Consider the following 23983-nt stretch of genomic DNA (forward strand, 5'->3'; position numbering starts at 1 on the left):
TACATATATACAAGCAAAGCATTCATGAACATAAATAAATCTAAGAAAAAGAAGAGGGATTTATTTATTATTAGCATTATTATACGTGTGTGTGTGTGTGTGTGTGTGTGTGTGTGTGTGTGTGTGTGTGTGTGTACATGCACACACCATGGCTTGCATGTGGATGTCAGCAGACACTTTTATGGAGTTGCTTCTTTCACCTTCTTTGGGGGTTCTGGGAATTGCATTCAGGTTTGCAGGCTTGTGCAGCAAGCACCTTTATCTGCTAGTCCATTTTACTGGCCCGTGTTTTTCATGTTCTTAATGGTGATTTTCTCTTTGGGGACTTGCCTGCCCTGTGTTCATCTATTTTTTTTTTTTTCTTCATGTGCTTTTGTTCTTAATGCTATGTAATAAGAGGCGATGCCTTCCAGTCCATCCAGTCTCTAAAGGCACTTGACTGGGAGATCCACTTAGTTCTTTTCAGTTGAATCCATCAGCACTGGTAGTGCTTAGTGGGATCTTTAGGGGATGAATGGATGCTGGCCCCTTGTGCGATGCCGTTCTTGGGTCAGGTGCAGGATAACCCCTATCTAGACCGAAGAAAAGCCAAATTATAGTCCCAAATGTCAAAGGCTGACACTCCGTCATTTTCAGAGTTCATTTCAACCAGAATACATTGTCATTGCTAAAGAATGCTTTTTAGGTGCTTTGGATGGAGTAGCATGTGCTAACATGCTTGTTAACAATTGTACTCTCCTCAGATTGAGGAGCTTGCTCGGAATCTGTCTTGCGATTACAATCAACCTTCCCTGGAGGTTGCGAATGTGGCTGACTCATCTCCTACCTCAAGTCCTCCAGCTAAGAAGTGCTCCAAAGCACAAGCTCAAGCAAGATGGCAGTTGTCTGCAAAGAAGGCTCTTCTTCAGTGGGCCCAGGAGCAGTGTGCCACGTAAGTAGTTTGCTGTGCCCGGAACAGACTGGGCAGCTCTGTCCATCCATACAACCTCCTGGACTTCCAGCAGTCAGGCTGACTAGCTGGTACCCTCACAGAAACACCATTTCATAGTGAATCTTCCAGAAGTGGATGTTGGTAGGCTTAGCTGCTTCTGATTTCAAAGATGGCAACTTTCCTCCAGTGGCTGTGTTTAAGTGGTTTATTGCTATGGGCAGATGAAACAATATTTAAGCTCCCTCACGTTTCTTTTTGAGATGTGGGGGGGCGTTTCTCACTGTATTAACCTGGCTGTCCTCAAACTCATGCCCACCTGCCTCTGGTTCGTATGTGCTGGGATGAAACGTGCACACCACCATGCCGGGCATTAAATATCTTTCTTTGGGTACAATTCCCCTGTGCGTCTAGAAGGCAGCATTAGGTCTAGGGTCTTACCTACATGTGTGAACTGCTTGTCTTGTTACAAACTACCAGACGGAAACCACTTAGGGGGCGAAGAGTTTGTTTTGTCTCACAGTTCCAGGGACACCTTTGATCATGGTGGGGAAGGTGTGTCAGCAGAAGCCTGAGGAGGCGGGTCACAGTGCAGCCACAGTTAGGAAGCCATGGACCTTCGTGCTTAGCTTGCCTGCTCCTTTTGATTTAGCCCAGAGCCCCCAGCCCATGTATGTCTCACATTCATCTACCTGTTCTAGATGATCTCTTACAGGCATGCCCAGAGATCTTATCTTCCACGGTGATTCTAAATTCCATCAAGATGTCAGTCAGTGCAGATTAACAGTCATACCAACATCACCTCTTTGGAAGTCAAGACCATGTCTTTAACAAAATTTTTTAAAAATTACTTTTTATTATTATTATTATTATTATTATTATTATTATTATTATTATTGCATTGTGTGACTGTGGCACAAGCATGCCATAGCATGCCTGTAGAGGTCAGAGGACCACCTTATGGGCTTGATTCTCTCCTTCCACCTTTAGGTAGGTTCTGGGGATTGAACCCAGGCTGCCAGGCCTGTGTGGTAAGCACTTGACTTGCTGATTCATTTCACCAGACCAAGATAAATGTGGAATGAATGAAGGAGGCAAATGAATGAATGAAATAATTACTATGCGAAGTTGTATCATGGTGTGCTCCATTTTTATAGTTAGAAAGCCCAGGCCTCCTTTCTTGGAAACTTTCTAATTGATCCTAATCAATCAGAAAAGGAACCAAAGAAGATGTGGTTTTTTTAAAAAATTAATTTAATTTATTATTATTGTGTTTATGTATGTTGTGTTTATGGGTGTGTGGGTATGTGTGTACCACTGTGTGCACGTGGAGGTCAGAGGACAACTTTGTGGGGTTTGTTCTCTCCTTCTACTGTTAGGTGTGTCCTGAGGATTGGACTAGGCCACCAGCTTTATGTAGCAAGTTCTCTACCTGCTGAGCCATCTCGCCAGCCTGGGATGGATTTTTTTTTTTTTTTTTTAATAGAGGGGATAAAAGGAAGTTTGATTTCTTTTACTCTTTTTTAAAAAGTTTTTTTAAAATAAAAAACATTAATTATGTGTATGGATGTGTACATGTAAATATTAAGGAGCCCAGGGGCGTAGGATCCCTGCCTTAGTCACTGTTCTATTTCTGTGAAAAGACACCATGACCACAGCAACTCCTATAAAGGAAAACATTTCACTGGGGCTGGCTCACAGTTCAGAGGTTTAGTCTATCATCCTCATGCATCCTCATGGCGGGGAGCATGGCTGCATGCAGGCAGACATGGTAGCTGAGAGTTCTCCATCTGGATCTGAAGGCAGCAGAAAGAGAAGTACCCTGTGGGCCTGGCTTGAGCCCTTAAAACTTCAAAGCCCACCCCCAGTAATGCTCTTCCTCCAAAAAGGCCACACCCACTCCGACAAAGCCACACCCACTCCAACAAAGCCACACCTACTCCAACAAGGCCACACTACCTAATAGTGCCATTCCTCTGTGGCCAAGCATTCAAGTTTATGGGACCATTTTTATTCAAAGCACTATGCCCTCACTCTATTCTTCTTAGCTCCTCCTACCTCCCCCCCTTTCTATCCAGATCCACCCCCTTTCTGTCTCATTAGTTAGAATAGCTTCTAAGGGATAATAATAAAATATAATAAGATAAAACAAAAACTAACACATCAGAACAGGACAAAACAAACAGAAGGGAAAGAACCCATGAAAAGGCCCAAGAAACAGGTATAGACGCAGAGACCCACTCATTTTGCACACTCAGGAATCTCATAAAATCTCTCAACTGGAAGCCATAATATATGTGCTAAGAACCTGTAGTGTAAAAAGAGAGGAAAATAATGTAAATAAAAGGATAAAAATATGATTAAAAAAATCCCTGAAACAACAAGGAAGCTGCCAAGATACCTTTGAGCTTGTTTTTTGTTGACCATCCACTGCTGGGCAGGCAGCCACCCTTCAGAGTGATTTGTTTCCCGGTGAGACTCTGTTAATCCCACCGGGTGAGAATAATACCACGACCACAATTTAACACCAGATTTGAAGCAAGCTTTCATTAGATACTGACCAGGAGGATGGACTCTGACCAGGTCCACCCTTGGGTTCCCAGGAAAATGGTGACGAATCACATTTTGCAGAGACTTAAAAAGGCAATACCCACAATTCACCACACTTCCAATCAGGGCAAGCATACATCCTGACGTCTTTCCTTGCCCGCCTCCCTCCTGGGGTTAAGCACATCCGGTGCAGACCGGTCGAGCAAACATGGGACTAATTTATTCTTAACTGCAAACAGAGCTCTTAGCCTTCAAGGAATACTTTTTGTTTTGGTCTCACAACTCCCTTGGGGAAAACAAAATTTCCATTAGCAAGTGACTGTCAATCAGAGACAGCTTCTGGGTTAGGGATGAGGACATGTGTCCATTTCTTGCAGTCCTAGGACCCCATCTGGTGCAGACCGGTGCAGACCTGTGCATGCTGTCTCAGTCTCTGTGACTTCCCATGTGTGCAGATCTGTTGCTTTCGAGGGCCTTGTTTCCCTGGTGTCCTCTCCCCTCTGGTTCCTACACTCTTTCCGCCTCCTCTTCTGAAGGGTTCCCTGCATCCTGAGGGATGCTCAGGGCCAGTGCTCAGTTGGGGCTGGCTCCTGCTCTCAGCTCTCCACCCTGACTTTTTGCCTGTTAGTTGGATTAGCATCTCAAAGCATCCCCTGAAGCTGGAATATCTTGGGTTAAAGTCCTAGTCACTAGACTTTCCAACTGGCATCCTTAGACATCCAATCTTTTCTTTTTTCAGTGCTGGAGATTAAAGTTAGGGCCTCACCTGTGCTAGGCAAATGTTTTACCACGGAGTAACCCCCTCAACCCCCTGAGTAGCTTTTACTATTTGATTATTAATATTAAGTTTCCCTTTTTGTGGGGTATTAAAAGAAATTCTAGCCGGGTGGTGGTGGCGCATGCCTTTAATCCCAGCACTCGGGAGGCAGAGGCAGGCGGATCTCTGTGAGTTCAAAGCCAGCTTGGTCTACAAAGCGAGTTCCAGGACAGGTGCAAAGCTACACAGAGAAACCCTGTCTCGAAACCCCTGCCCCCCGAAAAAAAAGGAAAAAAAAAAAAGAAAACTTTAAAAGAAATTCTAGTACTATAATATTTCATACATTTTGTAGATAACTATACTCTTTTATAGGGCTTTGCTAATAAGTATAGAAATGTGATTGATTTAAATTACAGATACACTAATGTTCAGTCCTGGGATTGGCCAGGCAGTCCTGAGTAAGAGAATACTCTGTAATGAGGGAGAAAGGCAAGGCTTTACCTCTTGAGTAAAGAGGTGGGACTGAGACCTGAGGGGAAGCCTTTGAATATGTGGAGAATATCTATATCTTATGGATTAGGAGCTTTGCTTTGAGAGTAAGAAAGGAGGCAGATATGGCCGCTGCATGGTTAGAGAAAAGGTGTTTAGGTGGGTAAGGTACACAGGGCCCTAATCACGTCAGGCCCTGTGAGCCAGGGTGAGAGGTATGACAGTGGAAAACTGTCTGTCCTTAGACTGTTTTAGGGGTGTGGTTTGGTGGTACCTCGTGTGTTCCTGTGCAGCAATCCCACACTCGACCCCCGACAATCTCCATCTTCCACAGTTGAAATTCTATACCTATTAAATAATAATTCCCTAGTCTTCCTGCCTAGCTGCTGGACGCCACCCATCTGTTTTCTGTCTTGTCTGTTTGGCTGATTGACCCACAAGGCATCAGATAGCATTTGGCCTTTTTGATGGGGTTGTTTCAATCGGCACAATGTCTTCTAAGAGTCATCCATTTTTTTTTTTTTAAATGTACTTAAATATTTATAGATTCACAATGTTAAATATTCAGGTTACCGCTATAGGCAGATGTTTCCTTTTTTTATTTATTTTATAACTTAACTTAATTTTACATATCAGCCACAGATTCCCCTGTCCTCTTTCCTCCCGCCCTTCCCCCAAGCCCCCCCCCCCATTCCCATCTCCTCCAGGGTGAGGACCCCCCTGGAGATTCAGCTCAGCCTGGTAATTCAGTCTAGGCAGGTCCGGTCCCTCTGCCCTTCACCCAGGCTGAGCAAAGTCATCCATCATTTTGTAACATAACTGAGCAGTTCCTTCCCTCGAGGTCTGGATTGTCCATGTGCTCCATTAATTACCCTTTTACCCACGACCACGACAACAGACTTTTGTTTGTTTGTTTCCGAGACAGAGTTTCTCTGTGTCGTTTTGGTACCTGACCTGGATCTCACTCTGTAGACCAGGCTGGCCTCAAACTCACAGAGATCCGCCTTGCTCTGCCTCCCAAGTGCTGGGATTAAAGGCGTGCGCCACAACCAACAGATTTTAAGCAGAGAAATGATGAAGTCCATCTGTTCATTGAGCAGCTAGGCATTAATTTGGTCCAAAGTATCATTTGATTTGCTCCATTGAGGGTAAAATATTGTTAGTGAGCAGCTAGGCATTAATTTGGTCCAAAGTATCATTTGATTTGGTCCATTGAAGGCAAAATATTGTTTCCTGTAGTAAATGATCTTGACTCATTGTAGAGGTCTAAAGCCAGACTTGAGCCAGTAGACGGTTAAATGAAGACTATCATGGGGTGGGGTGGGGGAGGTGCTGGAGGTGCCTCCAGATTCCAGGTCTCCTTCTGAAGTTTGATGCACTGGGTGGAGAGAGGACCCGGGAATCTCTATTTTCGATACTTTGCATCTCAGGAGATGCTGACGAGGTGGCAGGGACCACGCTTTGTGAACTGATGGCTCTGTGGTATTCTGAACGCTCTCACACTTGGCCTTGTACTTCTGTTGACAATAAGATTCAAATGAAAATTTCCCCTAGGATCATGGGCATATATAGCCTGTATTTGTTTCTCTGAATTGTTTTAGTTACCACTGAATATAGTGGAAACATTTGATTTTTTTTTTTTTTAAACAGCTGTCTATATTACATCCTTTTGCACAGGTCTGATTCTGTCAGTGTGACAGATTTTAAGTCAAGCTGGAGAAATGGGATGGCTTTTTTGGCCGTCATTCATGCCTTGCGACCGGACCTGATTGACATGGACAGCGTGAGGCACAGATCCAACAAAGAGAATCTCAAAGACGCCTTCAGGATCGCGGAACATGAGCTGCAGATCCCCAAATTGCTGGAGCCGGAAGGTAGAGAGCTCCTTTTTTCTTTGGGAACCTCCTTGTTTTCAGGTCCTGCACGAAGTTGATTTGAAGTAGCACCCTGCCCCCCAACCCACCCCCAACCGCCCGTGCTACTGTGCTAGTGATCGGAACAGTGTATTTTTGTGCTGGAAGATTTAACTTGACTCTTAATTGAATTTCATGGAATTAGGACTTTGCACTGATTACTTAACTTCCATTGCTGAGGGAGGGAAGTCGCCCTTGAATATAGGCAATGCCTTTTAATAAAGCAATTGGAGCCTTTGTCTTAATTTCCTTCTAGTATGTTCTGTGCTGTGTTCCTGATTCTGGTTTTCCTGAGCGGCAGCTCCCCTGCAAGACTCTTTAGTTTTGAATTACACTTGTCTGTGTGACGCTGCCCTATGCCAGCTCTCTCCTCCTGTGGCTGAGGGAGCAGCAGACCTCTTCCCTCTTCTCCTCATGTGGTTGGCCACACTTCGGCATTCATCCTGCTCAGTCCTTGTGTTTGATTATTAACAAGACAATTGTAAAATGCCAATTTTAACTCCATTTGCTTATTATTAAGATAATTTGTTTCTGAAGAACACTTTCCTCTGGGTTGTGTCGCTTCTCAAATGTACTGTACGTATTTGTAAAAAATTTACTATTGGTTTGGGAAACAAAGACAGAAGTGTAGTTGGAAGATTTTTCTGGTCCTGCCCAGGCCCTGCAGTCAGGACAAATCTCTTACCCACAGTCCCGCAGGCTTTTATAAAATAATCACACAGAGGCTTAATATTATTTATAACTGCTTGGCCATTAGCTCAGGCTTATTACTGACTAGCTCTTACACTTAAATTAACCCATAATTCTTATTTGTGTTTAGCCATGTGACTTGGTATCTTTTTTTCAGTTCTGCCTTGTCATCTTACTTCCTCTGTGTCTGGCTGGTGACTCCTGACTCAACCTTCCTCTTTTGCTGGCCCCACCTATACTTCCTGCCTGGCAACTGGCCAATCAGCATTTTATTAAACCAGTGTACAAGGATATTATCCCACAGCATTTCCCCTTTTATGTCTAAACGAAAAGGAAGGTTTTAACTCTAACTTAGTAAAATTACTTATAATAGAACAGTTATCAAGCAAGAATTACAGATACAATATCTAGTCTATTTGTATTTGGCAAAATTAAAAAAATATTCTATCTATCCTATATTTGTGAGTCTAAAGTTTTATGTCTAATTATCTTTTATCATAACCAAAGAAAATTATAACTATCTAGTCTTCAACTACATCAAAGACCTCAGAAGGATACAATATTACCTAAGTAAACAGAGCATTGTAAGCAGCTTCCAAAAATCTAGAATGATAGAGACAGCTGTATGTATGTCTGGATATTTACCCAAAGTTCCTCTGTAATGTTGGGGTATCAATCTTCAGCCCATAGCCCTAGTCTTTCAGTCATTTTTTTTCTGTGTCCTGTAGAATGTCTGGCAATTTCTTCTGCAAAGCAGGAACCTGAAGGACCATCTCACCTTGCAAAATTCAGTGGTCATCTTCCTATGGGTCCTGCATATCTAGTTTATACAACATATCATCAAGCAGTCAATACAAGGGCACTTTTTTTGACCAGTGGCTAACTTTTGCCAAAGAAAGCAAACTCCATAATTAGTTTTTTTTAGTGCTCATTATCTTCTCAGAAGTAGATTGGTGTTGCCAGGAGCAGACATGTCTCAATGTCCAGAAAGTCAAAGTTTGTAAAACATTTTAAATGCCATATTCTGTAGGTCTTTGAAGTGTTTGAAGATTACCTACCTAATTGAATTATTTCTCTCTATATATAATCTAGAAAACATGACTATAAGTTTGACTATCATAGAAGACTAATTATTAATCTGTATTTCTTAATTATCCATTATAATTTAAATAACCTGCACAAACATAATATCTTAAACAAGAGTAGAAATATACAGTATAACAAAATTAACTTTAAATTTGTATCAGTAAACTAAAATCTATACCAATGTAAAACATTTTAAACAAGTTGCTCTTTAAAAGTAGGTTCAACAATCTACCCTTTTATCCTATCATATCTATATCCTATATTTCTATATCATATCCTCCTTTCTTCTTTTTGAAAGATATTGATAGTGACCAATAACAATTTGTAGCCAACAACCTAAACAAAGACAAGCATCCATAATCCATTTTTTTGGGGAATGTCTTCCTGCTAATAAAGGGCTCTGTATTCTTATGGGGATCCTGAGAAAATTAAGAATTATGGTCAAGTCCTGACTGGAATAGTCTGTGAGGCTGCATTGTCTGAGCCAGTTGCCTTGAAACTGTTGTGGATGTTGGATGATCTGGGCGATGGTGTCACTGGAGACCTTTCCGGGGGGTCTTGGCTGGTCAAACCTGATGTGTCTTAATCTGGAACAAATCCATAGCCTGTTGATTCCTGTGGAAACAAAAGCAGAGCCTCCTTTCCAAAGCAACACATCCTTAGGTCCAAATTCTGAAGTCAAGATATCTTTAAAATATACATATTGGTTTAACTGAGCAGCCTTTACAATCAAATGTCTATCTGCAATTAAAAGATCTCAAACATAATCCAGATTCTCTGTGTAATATCAATCTTTACTTGGCTCTTTTTTTATATTACTTTTATTGCCTCTTTAAAGACTTTTTAAAAACTTTCTGTTTTTTTATATAATTGTCCATATTCCTTTTCCTCTCTCTTCCAAGCCTACATATATTTTTAGATACACTGTAAACCATTTAAGGTCTTATTCCATTTGAATCTGTCTTACTGTGACTATGTTGCTTTAAACTGCAGCATTACTAGGACTGACATGGCAGCTTTGGCTGCTGGCTCCACCCACCTCAGCTTTCCAACATGGCGGAACTATATTTACCTCCAGCTTTGGGGGAAAAATGCTCATCCCCGGACTCATCCCCAGAGGCAGTAGGTCTATGTTTCCACCCAGCAGTGTGTAGCCAAAAATCCTCTTCTTTTTTTTTTTTTTTTTTGTACTAGCAAAAGCTAAATTCACCACACAGTGTGCTGCATGGCTCGGTGGCAGGAATCGCCATGCTGCACTGTAACCCATAAGCTGTGAACCCCCCAATACTGTAGCTCAAGCATGCAGCCTGCAGTGTCTCTGCATCACAGATTTCCAGAAAGACACAACTAGGAAGCTGCTCTTGGCTCCATTTTAGAACCCTTTTTTAAAGCTTTCTCAGGTTTTGGGTGGAAATTCTTGCCCCATGTCTGGACGCCATTTGTAGTTGGAAGTTTTCCTGTGCCACACCCAGTCTGCAGTGGCTCAGACCCAAGTAAATACACACAGGCTTATATTAATTAAAACTGCTTGGCCATTAGCTCAGACCTACCACTGACTAGCTCTTACACTTAAACTCAGCCCATTTCTGTTACTCTAGATGTTGCCATGTGCTCTGTGGCTTTACCTGTGTGCCATTACATGCTGCTCACTGGACAGTAGGCTGGTGTCTCCTGACTCAGCCTTCCTCTTCCCAGAACCTCCTCTTCTGCTGGCCCTGCCTATACTTCCTGCCTGGCTACTGGCCAATCAGTGTTTTATTGAACCAGTGTACAAGGGCATTATCTCACAGCACAGAAGGTCTGCTGAGTTTGAGGCCAGCCTGGGACACATAGAAAGGTTCTAAGCCGGTCAGGTCTACATACTGAGGACCTGTCTTTAAAAAACAAAGCAATCAAGGAAGTAGGGAAGTTAGGCAAGTGAGCTGGGTCAGCAAGACTGCTCAGTGGGTAAAGGAATTTGCTGCCAAGCCTGGTTTGCTAATTCAGTTCTTGGGAATCACATGGGAGAAGGAAAAAAACCAACTCTTCCAAGTTGTCCTTTGACCTCCACATAGATGTTATGACGTGTGCCTTTCCCAGCCAAATAAAAAGTGCCAGAACACAAAGTTACAGAAGTGCTGTAAAGGACTGGTGGAAAGCACAGTGAGGTAGCAGATGCAGGGACAACTTGTAGCTCTAGCTGTCTGTGCTGTAGATTAGACGTGATCAGTGCACACCTCTCCAAACAGCATTTAACACACGCACCTAGACTTGTTTATTATAAATTTGACTTCTTATAAAGCCGGTATAGCACATAATTGGTAAATAACGAAGTGCATGATATACTTTGCTATGAAGTCCAAATAGACCAAGAATGCTTTTGTTGAATTTTACCACATTCTTGTATCAACCTAGAGGCTTCAGGTTGCAGCATTATGAGGGTAAGTTGACATCAATGTCAGTTGGTGGTTTTCTTTATGTTAACATGGAGGAGGAGGAGAAGGAGAAGGAGAAGGAAGAATCCAACTTGCTCTTCAGTGGCAAATCTTTTTTTTGCTTAGTCAAATATTAGTTTTTTATGTTCATTGCAATGTGGCAGGTCTAGACAAGACATAGTTTAGCATCTGTGTCATTAACAGTTGCCCCTGTGAGCTTTTGTGGAAGTCAGTTAAAAGGACAAATCAGGTCCTCATATTGGTACTTTTGTGGTGTGAATACAGCCAGCCTGGTGGTTTGGTTTCTAGTTGCCATCATCAAATGGTGAAATGGAAGATGGGTGACATGGTTCTCTTTTCTCATTCAGATGCAGATGAGTGTTGATGTATGCCTGAGGCAAGATAGGGTTAGCAGAGGCCAGCCTGGGCTACCTAGTGAGGCCCTATTTAAAAGTACATAGAAAGATAAAGATTTAGTAGACAGGAGTAATTCCGTAAAGCACAAATAGTAGCAAAACTAAAGTCTTTTCATTGGGAAGTGTTAAGTCTCAGTATGTTAAGGTAATTATTACATACAACGCAAATATTGGCCCATGGAAATCAAGTTTATTCATTCTGTGTAAATTCTGTATGTCCTGAACAAGTCTTCTATATAATGATACTTTTGGAATGGTTTACTGTCCAGATGCCTAGACTACTGTGCCAGGAATCAGTTACACTTGCTGTGTGTTCCTGTATCCTCAAGGACCCCACGCACCACGTCTCCAGAAGGAGAAATGCTTTAACTTTTGTTTCTCTGCCCCTCTGAGCCAGCATTCTACCTGCTTCTGATTGACTGCCGGTCTAAGTTCCGAGCTTCTGAACAGTGTTGGAGCCAGGAGGATGAGCAGAGATTGCTGGGCTGGTCCTTGAGTTCAGTTAATTCAAGAGCCTCTGTACCCAATGGCACAGGCCATGGACTTCTTGAGAGTCGATAGGAGGAAGTCTCTTCTATGGCTGACAGGTGGTGTGGTGTGTCTTACAGATGTCGATGTCGTGAATCCTGATGAGAAGTCCATCATGACTTATGTGGCACAGTTCCTGAAGTATTCGAAGGATGCCCCGGGTGTTGGAGCTCAGGTATGTCTTCCTAGCTGTCTACTCAGTTTCTTTTGATTGCACACTAATGGTTTGATTAAAAATATGAAATATAAGTCGCACATACAACTTAAATGTGCAGTCCATAGCAGTATGTAAACCATACAGGAAGTCATGATATAAAATAGTTTCAATATCCATAATGTTTCAGCCTCTTTTCTGGACACCACACTACATCCCTGGAAACTAATATTTGAATTTCTTGCACTGTATTCATTTTGTCTAATTTTTTTTCAAAGTTCAAGTGATGGTTTGTCAAGCTTTACTGAATTACCTAAACGGCTTCCAGATAGACGTTGTGTCAGTTCTGTGTTAGCATGACAAACAGATTGGATAAGTAACCTAAAAAGAGAAGAGATTTATGTTAGGCCACAGTTGAGAGGTTTGGGCCACGACCAGCCAGTGTTGGTCAGGTGGTACATCATAATGGGCAGCGTGTGGCAGAACCAGGGAAACACAGATGAGAAAGACTGGAGTTCTGTGGTCCTCCTTTGGGATATGCCCTCGATGACTGTAAGCTTTCCCCTGGGCCCGGCCTCTTAGCACTGTGCTGCTGGTCCTCTCTGGTGTTCAAGCCTGTAGCAGTGTTTGCCATTCAAGAGCCAAACTAGAGTAGACATTGCACAGGATAAGTTAGAAATGAAGCTACCTTTTGAACAATTTTAAGATTTATTTGGTCTTGTTTTGGGGAGATGGGGTCTCTCTATGTAGCCCTGGATGCCCTGGAACTCACTGTGTAGACCCGGCTGCCTCTTCCGTCCCGTAATCACCACACTTGCCTGTTTATTTTGGTATTTTGCCTGCATGTCTGTTTGCACTCCACATTCATGCGGTGCCCATGATAGCCAGAAGAGGGCATTGGATCTCCATGTGGGTGCTGGGAACCAACCCTGGGCCTTCTAGAAGAGCCATCTCCCCAGTCCTTTTGAACAACGTAGAGATAATACAATTTTGATCTATTGTAGCTTGTAGTTGATTTGCCAAAATACTCACATACCATAAAATTAAGACACTGAAAGTCTTCAGCTTTGTAATTTTCAGACATTCGCGTGAACATGTGACCATTGCTCTCCAGTTTGGCGCAGTTCACCATGCTTCTGTGAAGATAACTGAGTGTGGTGAATGTGGCAAAATACCGAGTAAAATCCATATTATTTTAACAGCTTTTTTTTTGTTGTTTTGTTTTTTTGTTTTTTGAGACATGGTTTCTCTCTGTAGTTTTTGGTGCCTGTCCTGGAACTTGCTTTGTAGACCCAGGCTGGCCTCGAACTCACAGAGATCCACCTGCCTCTGCCTCCCGAGTGCTGGGATTAATGGTTTGTGCCACCACCGCCCGGCTTAACTGCTCTTTTAAATGGCTTTCTTGGGCAGGTTTTCGTACCTTTTGCCTTTCTAGCTGTTACAGCTGTCAGCCACGTTGTTACTGATTCTGGAAGTTACACTGGGGTGGTGGTGGCAGGGGCCAGGCTTAGAAATGTGGGGGTCATGGCTGACCTGCTAAGAGGCATCTCCTTCCTAATTAATTCTCATATAAAAATAAAATTACCAATTCAACTGATCACAAAATTGGGCACCAAAATACTAAGCAGCCCTCTTGCTTACTAGACTAAGAAGGCAAATGAACAGGGAACTGTAATCTCTGGATTTACCTTCCAGCAGCCAAATCTGCATTCACATGTGAGCAAGCCTGTTGTAGCGAGCATCTCAGAAGAAAGAACAACACTCATGTCTACAGGATAGCATGCTCCGAAACTTTGCTAGTTGTGTGTGTCTGTGTGTGTGTGTGTGTGTGTGTGTGTGTGTGTGTGTGTGTGTTGTTTTGGTTTTTTTAATGATCTTTAAGGTATTCATGATATTTTTTGGTGGGAACATTTTTGGCAGTAAACCTGCTATAAAATGATTTAGGAGGCTGCCAAGATGACTTAGTGGGTAAAAACGCTTGTCATTTGCTGAGCAAGCCCCGTGACTTGATCTTAAATATCTGCAACCCATGTAAAGTGGAAGGAACCAACTCTTTAGAGTTGTCTTCTGACCTCAATATTCATGGCTTGGCATGTGTGTATCCCCCTCATCATACATAATAATAAATAACATTAAAAATTAAAAAAAATAAGGCTGGAGAGATGGCTCAGAGGTTAAGAGCACTGGCCGTTCTTCCAGAGGTCCTGAGTTCAATTCCCAGCACCCACATGATGGTTTTTAACCATCTGTAATGAAATCTGGTGCCTTCTTCTGGCCTGCAGGGATGCAGGTAGAACACTGTATGCATAATAAATAAGCAAATAAATAAATAAATAAATAAATAAATATTTTTTAAAAAAATAAAAAAAAATCTATGATGGTTCCTAAAAAACTGAAGAATAATGGAAATGTATAGGATATACAGATATCTTTACTTTTTTTTTTTTTTTTTGAGACAGAATTTCTCATGTAGCCCTGGCTATCCTACAATTTCCTAAGTAGACCAGGCTGGCCTCTGCCTCTTAGAGCTGGGATGAAAGATGTGAGCTGGGTGATTGATTTACTTTTATGTCTCTGCCTGTTTGCCTGCATGTATGTATGTGTGACACAGGTGTAGCTGGTGCCTGTGAAGCTGGAGGAGGGCATCAGATCCCCTGGAACCGGGGTTACGGACAATTGTGAATTACCTTGTGGTGCTGGGAATTGAACCCAGGTCCTTTGAAAGAGCAGCGAGTGCTCTTAGCCTCTGAGCCATCTCTTCAGTCTCCATTATAAAATGTATATTCTTTTGAGAAATCTTTATTTAAAGGCACAGAATAATTTTTGGATGTTAGTTTCAGTCTATTTTAGATGTGAGGTCTCCCAGGAACCAGGAGAATTACCGTTGGGCATAGTGAGTCCTTGGTGTAAAATAACATTAACCCACTGCTCTTTCAAGTTGTCCATTTTGTTGCTCACAGAAATCACCAAAGCTATGTAGGATATGGTTCAAATATGTGTGTGCATGCATGCATGCTTACTTGTGTGACTTACAGGCCAAGGCGAAGGATGCTATGGTATGGCTAACTCTGCAAGAGAAGAAACTGCAGAAGATACAGAAGGATTCAGCCAATGAGACATACTTTAACAAGTATCACGTGAGTAAGACTTTAAACACTGGCTCATACTGTTTCAGGGAAAGAGTGGAAACCTTTTTTTTTTGGGGGGGGGGAAATTTAGAGAAGCACACTTTAGAAAACTCTTAAGAGAGTAGTTTTTAGTATTAAACAACCCCAGGGCTTGGTGCTGAAGTTCTGGACATTATCTCTGAAGCCTTCATGGATGCTCTTGTTAAACCAGGTTCAGAGTCAGGAGCTCTGGCCAGGGCCTGAGATCCTGCAGTCCTAACATGGTGGTTCATACTGCAGGTTCATAGAGTAGTCTGAGCTACAGGGCTGTGCAACAAGGGATGGCACACTGTAGCCCCTGGTCCTGGACTCCTGCTTTTGCAAAAGAAATGGCCTCAGAATAGAACCATGTCCATTTAAGTACTCTCTTAAAAAATTTATTTATTTATTTATTTATATCTTATAATTAATTTAATTTTACATATCAGCCAGGGATTCCTCTGTCCTCCCTCCTCCCGTGCCCCCGCCCCCAATCCTTCCCCCATTCCCATCTCCTCCAGGGCAAGGACTCCCCTGGGGATTCAGCTCAGCCTGGTAGATTCAGTTGAGGTAGGTCCAGTCCCCTCCTCCCTCCTCCTAGGCTGAGCAAAGCATCCTAGCATAGGCCCCAGGCTCCAAACAGCCATCTCATGCACTAAGGACAGGTCCCAGTCTCACTGCCTGGGGACTTCTCAAAGTACTCTTACTTAAGTTACTTCCATGCTATACCTAGACCTGAGCTATTGGGAAGGAAACCATATGGTCCACAAGCCCTAAGAGATTTATCATCTTGGCCCTTGTAATTACAAGTCCTCCAATCCCTGAGATTTTGCGTAGATCATTCCTTCATCATAAATATTGAATGAAAGGGAAACACAGCAGGCTGTCAGCTGCTTGTCTCAGTATTTTAGTTCAGACCTTCAGCCGGGACTCCTTTGTACAGTAGTGATGTTATCACCGAACTGACCATTTGCTGTGGAGCAAGCCCCTTGCTGATGAGTCTTTGACAGGCGAACACAGCTTGCTGAATTTGGTATTGTTACTTCACTTTCACACATGAAGGCAGTAAGGTTTAGAGGTCACTAAGTGACTTCTCTCAATTTCTACAGTGTCTCAAGAGTAGCGTGTGGCTTTAAGGTTCCGGCTGGATTCACAGTCTGTTGGTTTTCCAGGACATGTTAGTTATTAACTGGACAATCTTGAGGGAGCCAGTGAAGGTTTCTTAGGACCCATTGTCTCTGTAATTTTGTGCTTCCCACCAGTTCTCTGTCCTGAATAAGGAAGATACTGTCATGTGCTTAGGTAGGCCTTAACGCTTTCTGGGCCTCCGTTCCCCTGTGGGAGCCAGATGAATCAGCCTTTCCAAATCCAATGTTGAATGGATCACGTGGCTCCTGGACCATGCCATCCTGCTTGGCTTGAAGGCTGTAGGGGAGGAAGAGACCAGAATTCTCTTCTTCCATGGATCAGCCTAGGATCTATAGGATCTATGGGCTTCTTCCCCCAGACATGTTTGAGCTCAGTGTTCAAGTACCTTGTTCCCACTACATCTTCGATTTAGTAATGTATCATAGACTCATGTTCCTTCAATAAAAGGTTTCATAGATAAAGTAAATTATCTATTATTTATTTACTTAATTATATTCAACCCTAAGTATTACTAATTTCTTCAGCCTGCCCATGCATTCTTGAGTTCAAATAATTTTTTTGTCTCAGCCTGGGACTATATCTGGGACTGTAAAGGTCCCTACTACCATACCCAGCTTATATTAAGTATAATTAGGAATATTATTGATTGTATAATATTTTAAATAACACAGGATTGGTGACTCTAAAACATGACTATTGAATACCAATGCAAACCAAGAAAAACTTTGTGTCTGAAATTCTGAGTGCAGGCAGAAGGGGATTTTTAGTGTGTATAGAATGCAGCGGGAAGAGTCGGCATAATCTCTGTTAGTCACTTTGAAAGTCATTATGTGCCTCAGATGTGTATTCTGTGCACTCGGGGAGCTGAGACAGGAGGATTGGTGTGAGTCTGAGGCCAGCCTTAGATACATAGTTCCATCTCCATCTGAGGTAGAGAGCAAGACCAAAGACAGTTGCCATCATTTACACATGACAACTTCAGGATAGCAGTTCTCTCGGCCACTCTGGGTTGGAAAGATTTTGCATGTGGCATCATGATCCGTCCTCCAGAGACAGCTTTGCGACTCCCTTGCAGTAGAAATCCAGCAACTGATACCCTTCCTATGTCGCTTTGCTGTTTACTCAAATGATCAGAAGAAACCAGATCAGAGAGAGGATGCTGGATTCAGAGAGTGTACCTTTATCTAAGCCTGGCTTAAGCATAACCTTTAGCTCTAGACCTTGAATTGGCAGATTACATTTTGTAAACGGAATTAAGTATTTTAAGGTATTATAAAATGCTCTTCTAATCGCAGAGTCTACTATCCTTTATGGAGTCATTGAATGAAGAAAAGGAACCCTTTGTGGATGTCTTGTCACGGAAAGGGAATATGAATGAGCTGAGTGAAGATCAGTTACGGTTGAGACAAGACTGGGCCAGCCTCACGCAGCAGGTGACTGTGTTATGTTGCCTTAGTAGAACACTTCTGGGGGCAGCTTTTTTTGGGTGGGGGTGACGACTTGACTCTGGACATTCATTAGGAATTCTGTAGGGGACAGGATAGATGCTTCATCAGGATATAGAATCATGCTTTGTTTTTTTTTTTCCTCCCATGGCATTATTTAGATAGGAATTGAATTTAAAAAGTTTGTAGCATTCTGCTTAAATGCAAGATTATCCAAAGCTACACTGGCCATCAATTCTCAGTTTACATGGTGGATAACTTAACATTTGCTGTTGGAGGTAATTCATGGGAACTGTAGCCTCTTCCTTCCCATTGTTTGTCAATATCAGTAGATGCTTGAAAAGTTATGTGGACAACCTGGAAACACATGTAGGATGATTGTGTTTGTAGGTGTCATGCACATTTATGGTTTTCATCCTTTTAAGTTTACTAGGACTTGGTGTATGGTCCAGCTTATGGTGTGCCATGTAACTGCATGCTTTTGTAAAAGCCTGTACTCTTCAGCAGTCTGGTGTGCTATTGATACCAGTTAAGACAAGGTGGCTAATACTCTGGTCCAACATATCTGTGTCTTGGCTGGCATTTGTCTTATTCTGTAACTGCCGAAAGGAAAGCTTAAAAATCTGTGGGAATCTTCCTTTAATTTTGTCAAGTTCTGCTTATTTTGTGCATTTTTTTTTTGAGACAGGGTTTCTCTGTAGCTTTGGAGCCTGTCCTGGACTAGTTCTGTAGATCAGGCTGACCTTGAACTCACAGAGATCCACCTGCCTCTGCCTCCCGAGTGCTGGGATTACAGGTGTGTGCCACCACCGCCCGGCTATTTTGTGCATTTTAAAACTTTATTAGTTGCACACAGATTTATGATAGTTATGTCTTTCTGATGAAATGACACTTTATGGAACAACCCACTAAATATAAGTAGTATGTATATAAATATACTTATATTTAGTGAATATATATGCATATGTATATTCAAAACTTATATTTAGTGAGACTGTTTTGCTTGGTGTCTGCTTCCTCTGATGTGAATGTCATGTTTTGATCCTACTATTCTGATGCTGTTTGAATTTCCCCTCCATTTATTTTAACCTATTTTAGTGTACATCTGTTAAAGGCAACACATGAAATTTTCTTTTCTTCTTATTTATTTATTTATCTATCTATCTATCTATCTATCTATCTATTTATTTATTTATTTTGAACTGAGGATTGAATCCAGGGCCTTGCACTTGCTGGGCTCTACCACTGAGCTAAATCCCCAACCCTCTTACTTTTTTTTTTTTTTTTATGGCAGTCCTGGCCTTTTAATTAGAGTGTTTAGTACATTTATACTTAATATAATTGTTTCTACCATTTAATTTAGGTTTATAATTTTACTCTTTAATTTGTGTGTTCCCTCTGTTTTTGAATCTCCATTCTTTTTTTTTTTTTTTATTTTAATATGTCTCTCACCTTTGGGCTCTATTTGTTTATTTTTACTCTAGGGGTTATATTAATGTACATTCTAAACTGTTTACAGTCTAAATTTTGAGGTGTACAGTTTCTTATTATATAACTTCTTTTTTTAAAGATTTATTTATTATGTATACAGAAGAGGATGCCAGATTACAGATGGTTGTGAGCCACCATGTAGGTGCTGGGAATTGAACTCAGGACCTCTGGAAGATCAGTCAGTGCTCTTAACCTCTGAGTCATCTCTCCAGCCCTGTATAACTTCTTTTACCATGTAACATTTGTTTTTCAAGTTTTTTTATTTTAATTTTATTATTATTCCTTAGATGCCTTTTTTTTTTTTTTTTTTTTTTTTTTTTTTGTGGAGCTGAGGACTCTGCCACTGAGCTATGTGTGGATCCAGATGGGAGGGGAGGTGGGAGGAACTGAGAGGAGTAGTGGGGAGGGGAAACTGTAATCAGAATACATTGTATGAAAAAATATACTTTTCAATGAAACAAAAAAATATTTATTATATTTTTCATTATATGTATGCCTATGTGTCTCTGTGTGGGATGTGCACATGAGTGCAGGTATCTACAGAGACAGAGGCATTGGGATGTCATGAGGCCAGTTTGTTAGGCACATGACATGGGTGCTGGGAACTAACTTGGGCCTCTGTAAGAGCAGTACACACTCAACTGCTGAGCCATCTCTCCAGCCCCCACCCCCACTCCATGCAACATACTTGCAATCAAATAGTTCATTTGCCTCCTGTTCATTATGCTATGCTTGTTTTATATATAAATATGTGCCATGTGTGTATTTTTTTTGCTCTGAAGAAGCATATTTTAAAGAATTTTTGTAAAGTTTTGTATTTGTTGTGTGTGTGTGTGTGTGTTTGTTTGTGTGTGCAGGCACTGATGGAGGCCAGAAGAGGGCATTGAATCCTCTGGAGCTGGATTTATGGGTGGTTGTGAGTAGCCCAACCTGCATGCTGGGAACTGATCAATGGTCCTCTGAAAGAGGAGCAAGAACTCTTTTTTTTTTATTATATATATATAGCATAAGTCATTTTATTGATAGTTTTAAAAATATATTTATTTATTAAAATTTTTTTCATCTTACATACCAACCCCAGTTCCCCCTCCCTCCCCTTCTCCTGCCTCCTCACCTCCCTCCCACTCTGCCCCCATCCACTGCTCAGAGTGGGTAAGGCCTCCCATGGTAGTCAACAAAGTCTGGCATACCAAATTGAAGGAGAGCCTAGCCCCTCCCCATTGTATCAAGGGTGAGCAAGGTATCCCACCACAGGGAATGGGCTCCAAAAAGCCAGTTCATGCTCCTGGGATAAGTCCTGGTCCTGCTGCCAGGGACCCCACAGACAGATAAAACCACCTAGCTGTCACCCACATTCAGGGAGCCTAGTTCGGAGGAGCAAGAACTCTTAATCACTGACTTATCTCTCCATTCCTCATTTTAAATCATTTAAGAGAAAAACTTAGTCTTTCATGTTTACCTAGATATTTACCACTGCTAGCTGGGCATGGTAGTGCACATCTTTCATCCTAGCACTCGAGGGGCAGAAACAGGTGAATCTCTATGAGTTCAAGACCAGCCTGGTCTATAAGCGAGTTCCAGGCCCGCTAGAGTTACACAATGAGACCCTATCTCACTAGACCAAGGGACAAGGAAGGATATATACCACCATTTCTAGTTCTTGGGGCACTTCCTGACCCCCTAGAACTCCTTACCTGATAACATAACAGTAGATTTGTTTAATTTTCCTTGATCTCTAAATATGGGTTTTTTTGCCTTTATTTTTTAAAATAGATTTTATTAGTATCTAATACACATCTTATAATTCCCTCATTTGAAATGGATAATGAAATGATTGTGTGTGTATGTGGGTATTCGTTGTGTATTGCATAGTGTATGTATTTGTGGTATGTGCACTTGAGTGGGCAGATGTGTGGGCGCAAGCGAGTTTGGAGGCCAAAGAATAACATTGTCTTTTTCTGTTGATCTCAGCTTTCCATTCCCGCCTTTGGGTCTTTCACTGGGCCGGACGCTTGCCTTTTGGGCTAACCTGGCTAGTGAGATAGTGAGTTTTTGGGATTTGCCTGCCTTCCCCTTCAGTGCTGGGGTTTTAGGCACATGCAGCTGCACCCTTCTGTGAGGATGCTGGGGATTTGAATTTAGGTCCCCATGCTTGTAGAGCAAGTGTTTTGCCTACCAAGTCCTCTCCTCAGCACCATTACTTTCTCTTTTAATGAAAGTTTTTTTTTATTACGTGTGTGTGTGTGTGTGTGTGTGTGTGTGTGTGTTTATAATGTGAGCGCAGTTCTCATAGATGTCAGAAGATGTCAAGTCCCCTGGGGCCTGAGTTGGAGACAGTTATGAGCCATCCAATATGGTGCTGGGAATCCAACTTGGATCCTTTGCAAGAGCACGGTATGCAGTCTTAATCATTGAGCCATCTTTTAAACTTCCCATTAAATGATTTTTAAATTAATTTATAGAATGCACACATCTACACACATACATACACACACACAAATGCAGATAAACTTTTTAAGAAAAATTATTTAAAAGATGTTTGCTCAGAACAAAAAAATGCACACATGATACATACATGTTTATATATGAAACAAGCACAGCATAATAAATTTATATGAAATTATAGAGAGACTGTGTAGCTCATAAAGTTGATATTTCTCATCAAGGCCCTGCACAGGAAACATTTTACTTAATAAGTTTAAAGTTAACATACAAAGTAATGGACTTCATTTTGGCGTCTTCATATATACATATAAGTTATTAAGTGATTTTTTTCCCTTCTCTTCTTTCTCTCTTTGTTGTTTTTTCAAGACAGGGTTTCTTTGTCCTGGCTGTCCTGGAATTCACTCTGGAGACCAGGCTAGCCTGGAATTCACAGAGATCTGCCTGGCCTCCCTGGACCACAACAGTCTGGCTAAATAGTTTTTCCTCTTAAGCTTGCTGTAGGCAATAGCAATGTTACCCGATTTTAACTTGATCAAGACCTTTCATACATTTTCAGCCAAATTAAAAAAAACAATCCTTTCGAGCAGGGAGGTGGTGGCGCGTACCTTTAATCCTAGAACTCTGGAGGCAGATGCAGTGAGCTCTGTGAGTTCGAGGCCAGCCTGATCTACAAAGTAAGTTCCAGGATAGCTAGGGCTATTACACAGAGAAACCCTGTCTCAATAAAACCAAATAATAATAATAATCTTTCAGAAAGGGAGTGTAGAACGATTTGTGTGTTCAGTGGGAATGGGAGGGAATGAAGGTAAATGTCACTTCTGTTTGTCTTCTAAAGTTTTGATTTCATTTAATGTATAGAGCTTTCATTTAATTGTGCAAAGAGCTATAGTTGAATTAGGGCAGGGTTTCCTAGGCTTTTTTTTTCCTACTTATTTTATTCAGGGCATATAGGAATATAAAAATAGGCATATCAACCATTTACTAAATTATATAAAATGATAAAGTGTTTACTTTTAGGCAGGTAAACGTACTTGCAGCTAAGCCTGATGACCTGTGTTCAATCCTCAGAACCTACACAGTAGAAGATGAGGACCTGGATCAGGATGGGGTTTGCTGAAGCAAAGAAGTGGGAAGATGAGGTGGAATATTGATGTCTGGTTAGGGGCTAGTGAGAAAGCAAGCTCTGTGTGTGTGTGTGTGTGTGTGTGTGTGTGTGTGTGTGTGTGTGTATAAAGTGAGTTTACAATGTGTGTGTGTGTGTGTGTGTGTGTGTATAAAGTGAGTTTACAATGCTGTCCTAGGGAGAGTTTCTGTTTGTCTAGAGAACCTGACTAAAACCAGAGTCAAAGAACACAAGGACATGCGGTATTTCAGATAGTTCTTTCTGTGGCTATCCCTGTTTGGGGGAGAACTTTTTTTTTTTTTTCTGAGACAGGGTTTCCCTGTGTAGCTTTGCACCTTTCCTGGAACTCACGTGGTAGCCCAGGCTGGCCTTGAACTCACAGAGATCCACCTGGCTCTGCCTCCCGAGTGCTGGGATTAAAGGCGTGTGCCACCACCGCCTTTTTATAGTTTGAATTTCCTCCATGCAACTTATTTGAGATCCATGCAAACCTTTCTTTTCCTTGTGCCTTCTTTTTCAGCAGCTTTTCAACTAATTACATTCCTCATCTGCAAGCAGTAAAATTCTATTGAGAGCTAAGAAGTTTGCCCACTGATAAAGTTCCTTTAATAAATTGGCTTTGGCTTTTTGAGGCACATGAAGTAAATATGTATACCTGGGTGAGTGCTGACAAAGGATGACTCTCTGCCCTATTTCAGATCGCTGAGTGGAAAGCCCAGCTGGATGACGCCTTGCCATCACCGCTCAAAGAGACTGAAGTGTGGCTCAAGGATGTGGAGGAGCTCGTGGAGGAAGGGCTGCCGACCTCCCAGAATTACTCAGAAGCTGCAGCTCTGATCCAAGGCAAAATGTCTTTATTCAAGGTAGGAAAACAGACTTGTGGGAAAATTGACCCTTTGTTAGCATCTGACCTTGAGGAAGATGGTATTCTAGAGAGAAGAATAGACTAGTGGCCAAGCGTGGGGGTAGCATGAGTCCCCAGGATCCAGAGAGACTTTGATGAGTGCTGGGCAGGATGGTGCCCGCTGTAATCCCAGCTCTTGGGACATTAGAGGCAAGAGATCTGGAATGCAGGACCATCCTTGGCTAGATAGTAAATCTGAGGCCAGCTGGGCAACGTGAGACCCTGTGACAAAAACCAGCCCCAACCAAATAGGTGCTTTCATTCACCACTGTTGTGCTGTTTAGAGACAGAAATCAGGGAAGGTAGAAGCCAGTCACTTCTAAAGCAACCGGGACATCTGGCCAAAATAAAAAAA

General features: G+C 41.9%; 1 protein-coding gene across 1 annotated transcript in view; it reads left to right on the top strand.

The window, feature by feature from the left end:
• The window catches only part of Syne2 (spectrin repeat containing nuclear envelope protein 2), a 321669-nt gene that overhangs the window by 77553 nt on the left and 220133 nt on the right, over window positions 1–23983 (top strand). Inside the window, exons 7-12 of the mRNA XM_036205561.1 lie at window positions 744–931; window positions 6402–6598; window positions 11852–11946; window positions 14961–15062; window positions 17516–17653; window positions 23423–23587. Coding sequence (XP_036061454.1) covers window positions 744–931; window positions 6402–6598; window positions 11852–11946; window positions 14961–15062; window positions 17516–17653; window positions 23423–23587 — 885 coding nt within the window. The remainder of the gene's footprint in view (window positions 1–743; window positions 932–6401; window positions 6599–11851; window positions 11947–14960; window positions 15063–17515; window positions 17654–23422; window positions 23588–23983) is intronic.

The sequence above is a fragment of the Onychomys torridus genome, chromosome 14 (assembly GCF_903995425.1).
Source record: "Onychomys torridus chromosome 14, mOncTor1.1, whole genome shotgun sequence".
NCBI classification, from domain to species: domain Eukaryota; kingdom Metazoa; phylum Chordata; class Mammalia; order Rodentia; family Cricetidae; genus Onychomys; species Onychomys torridus.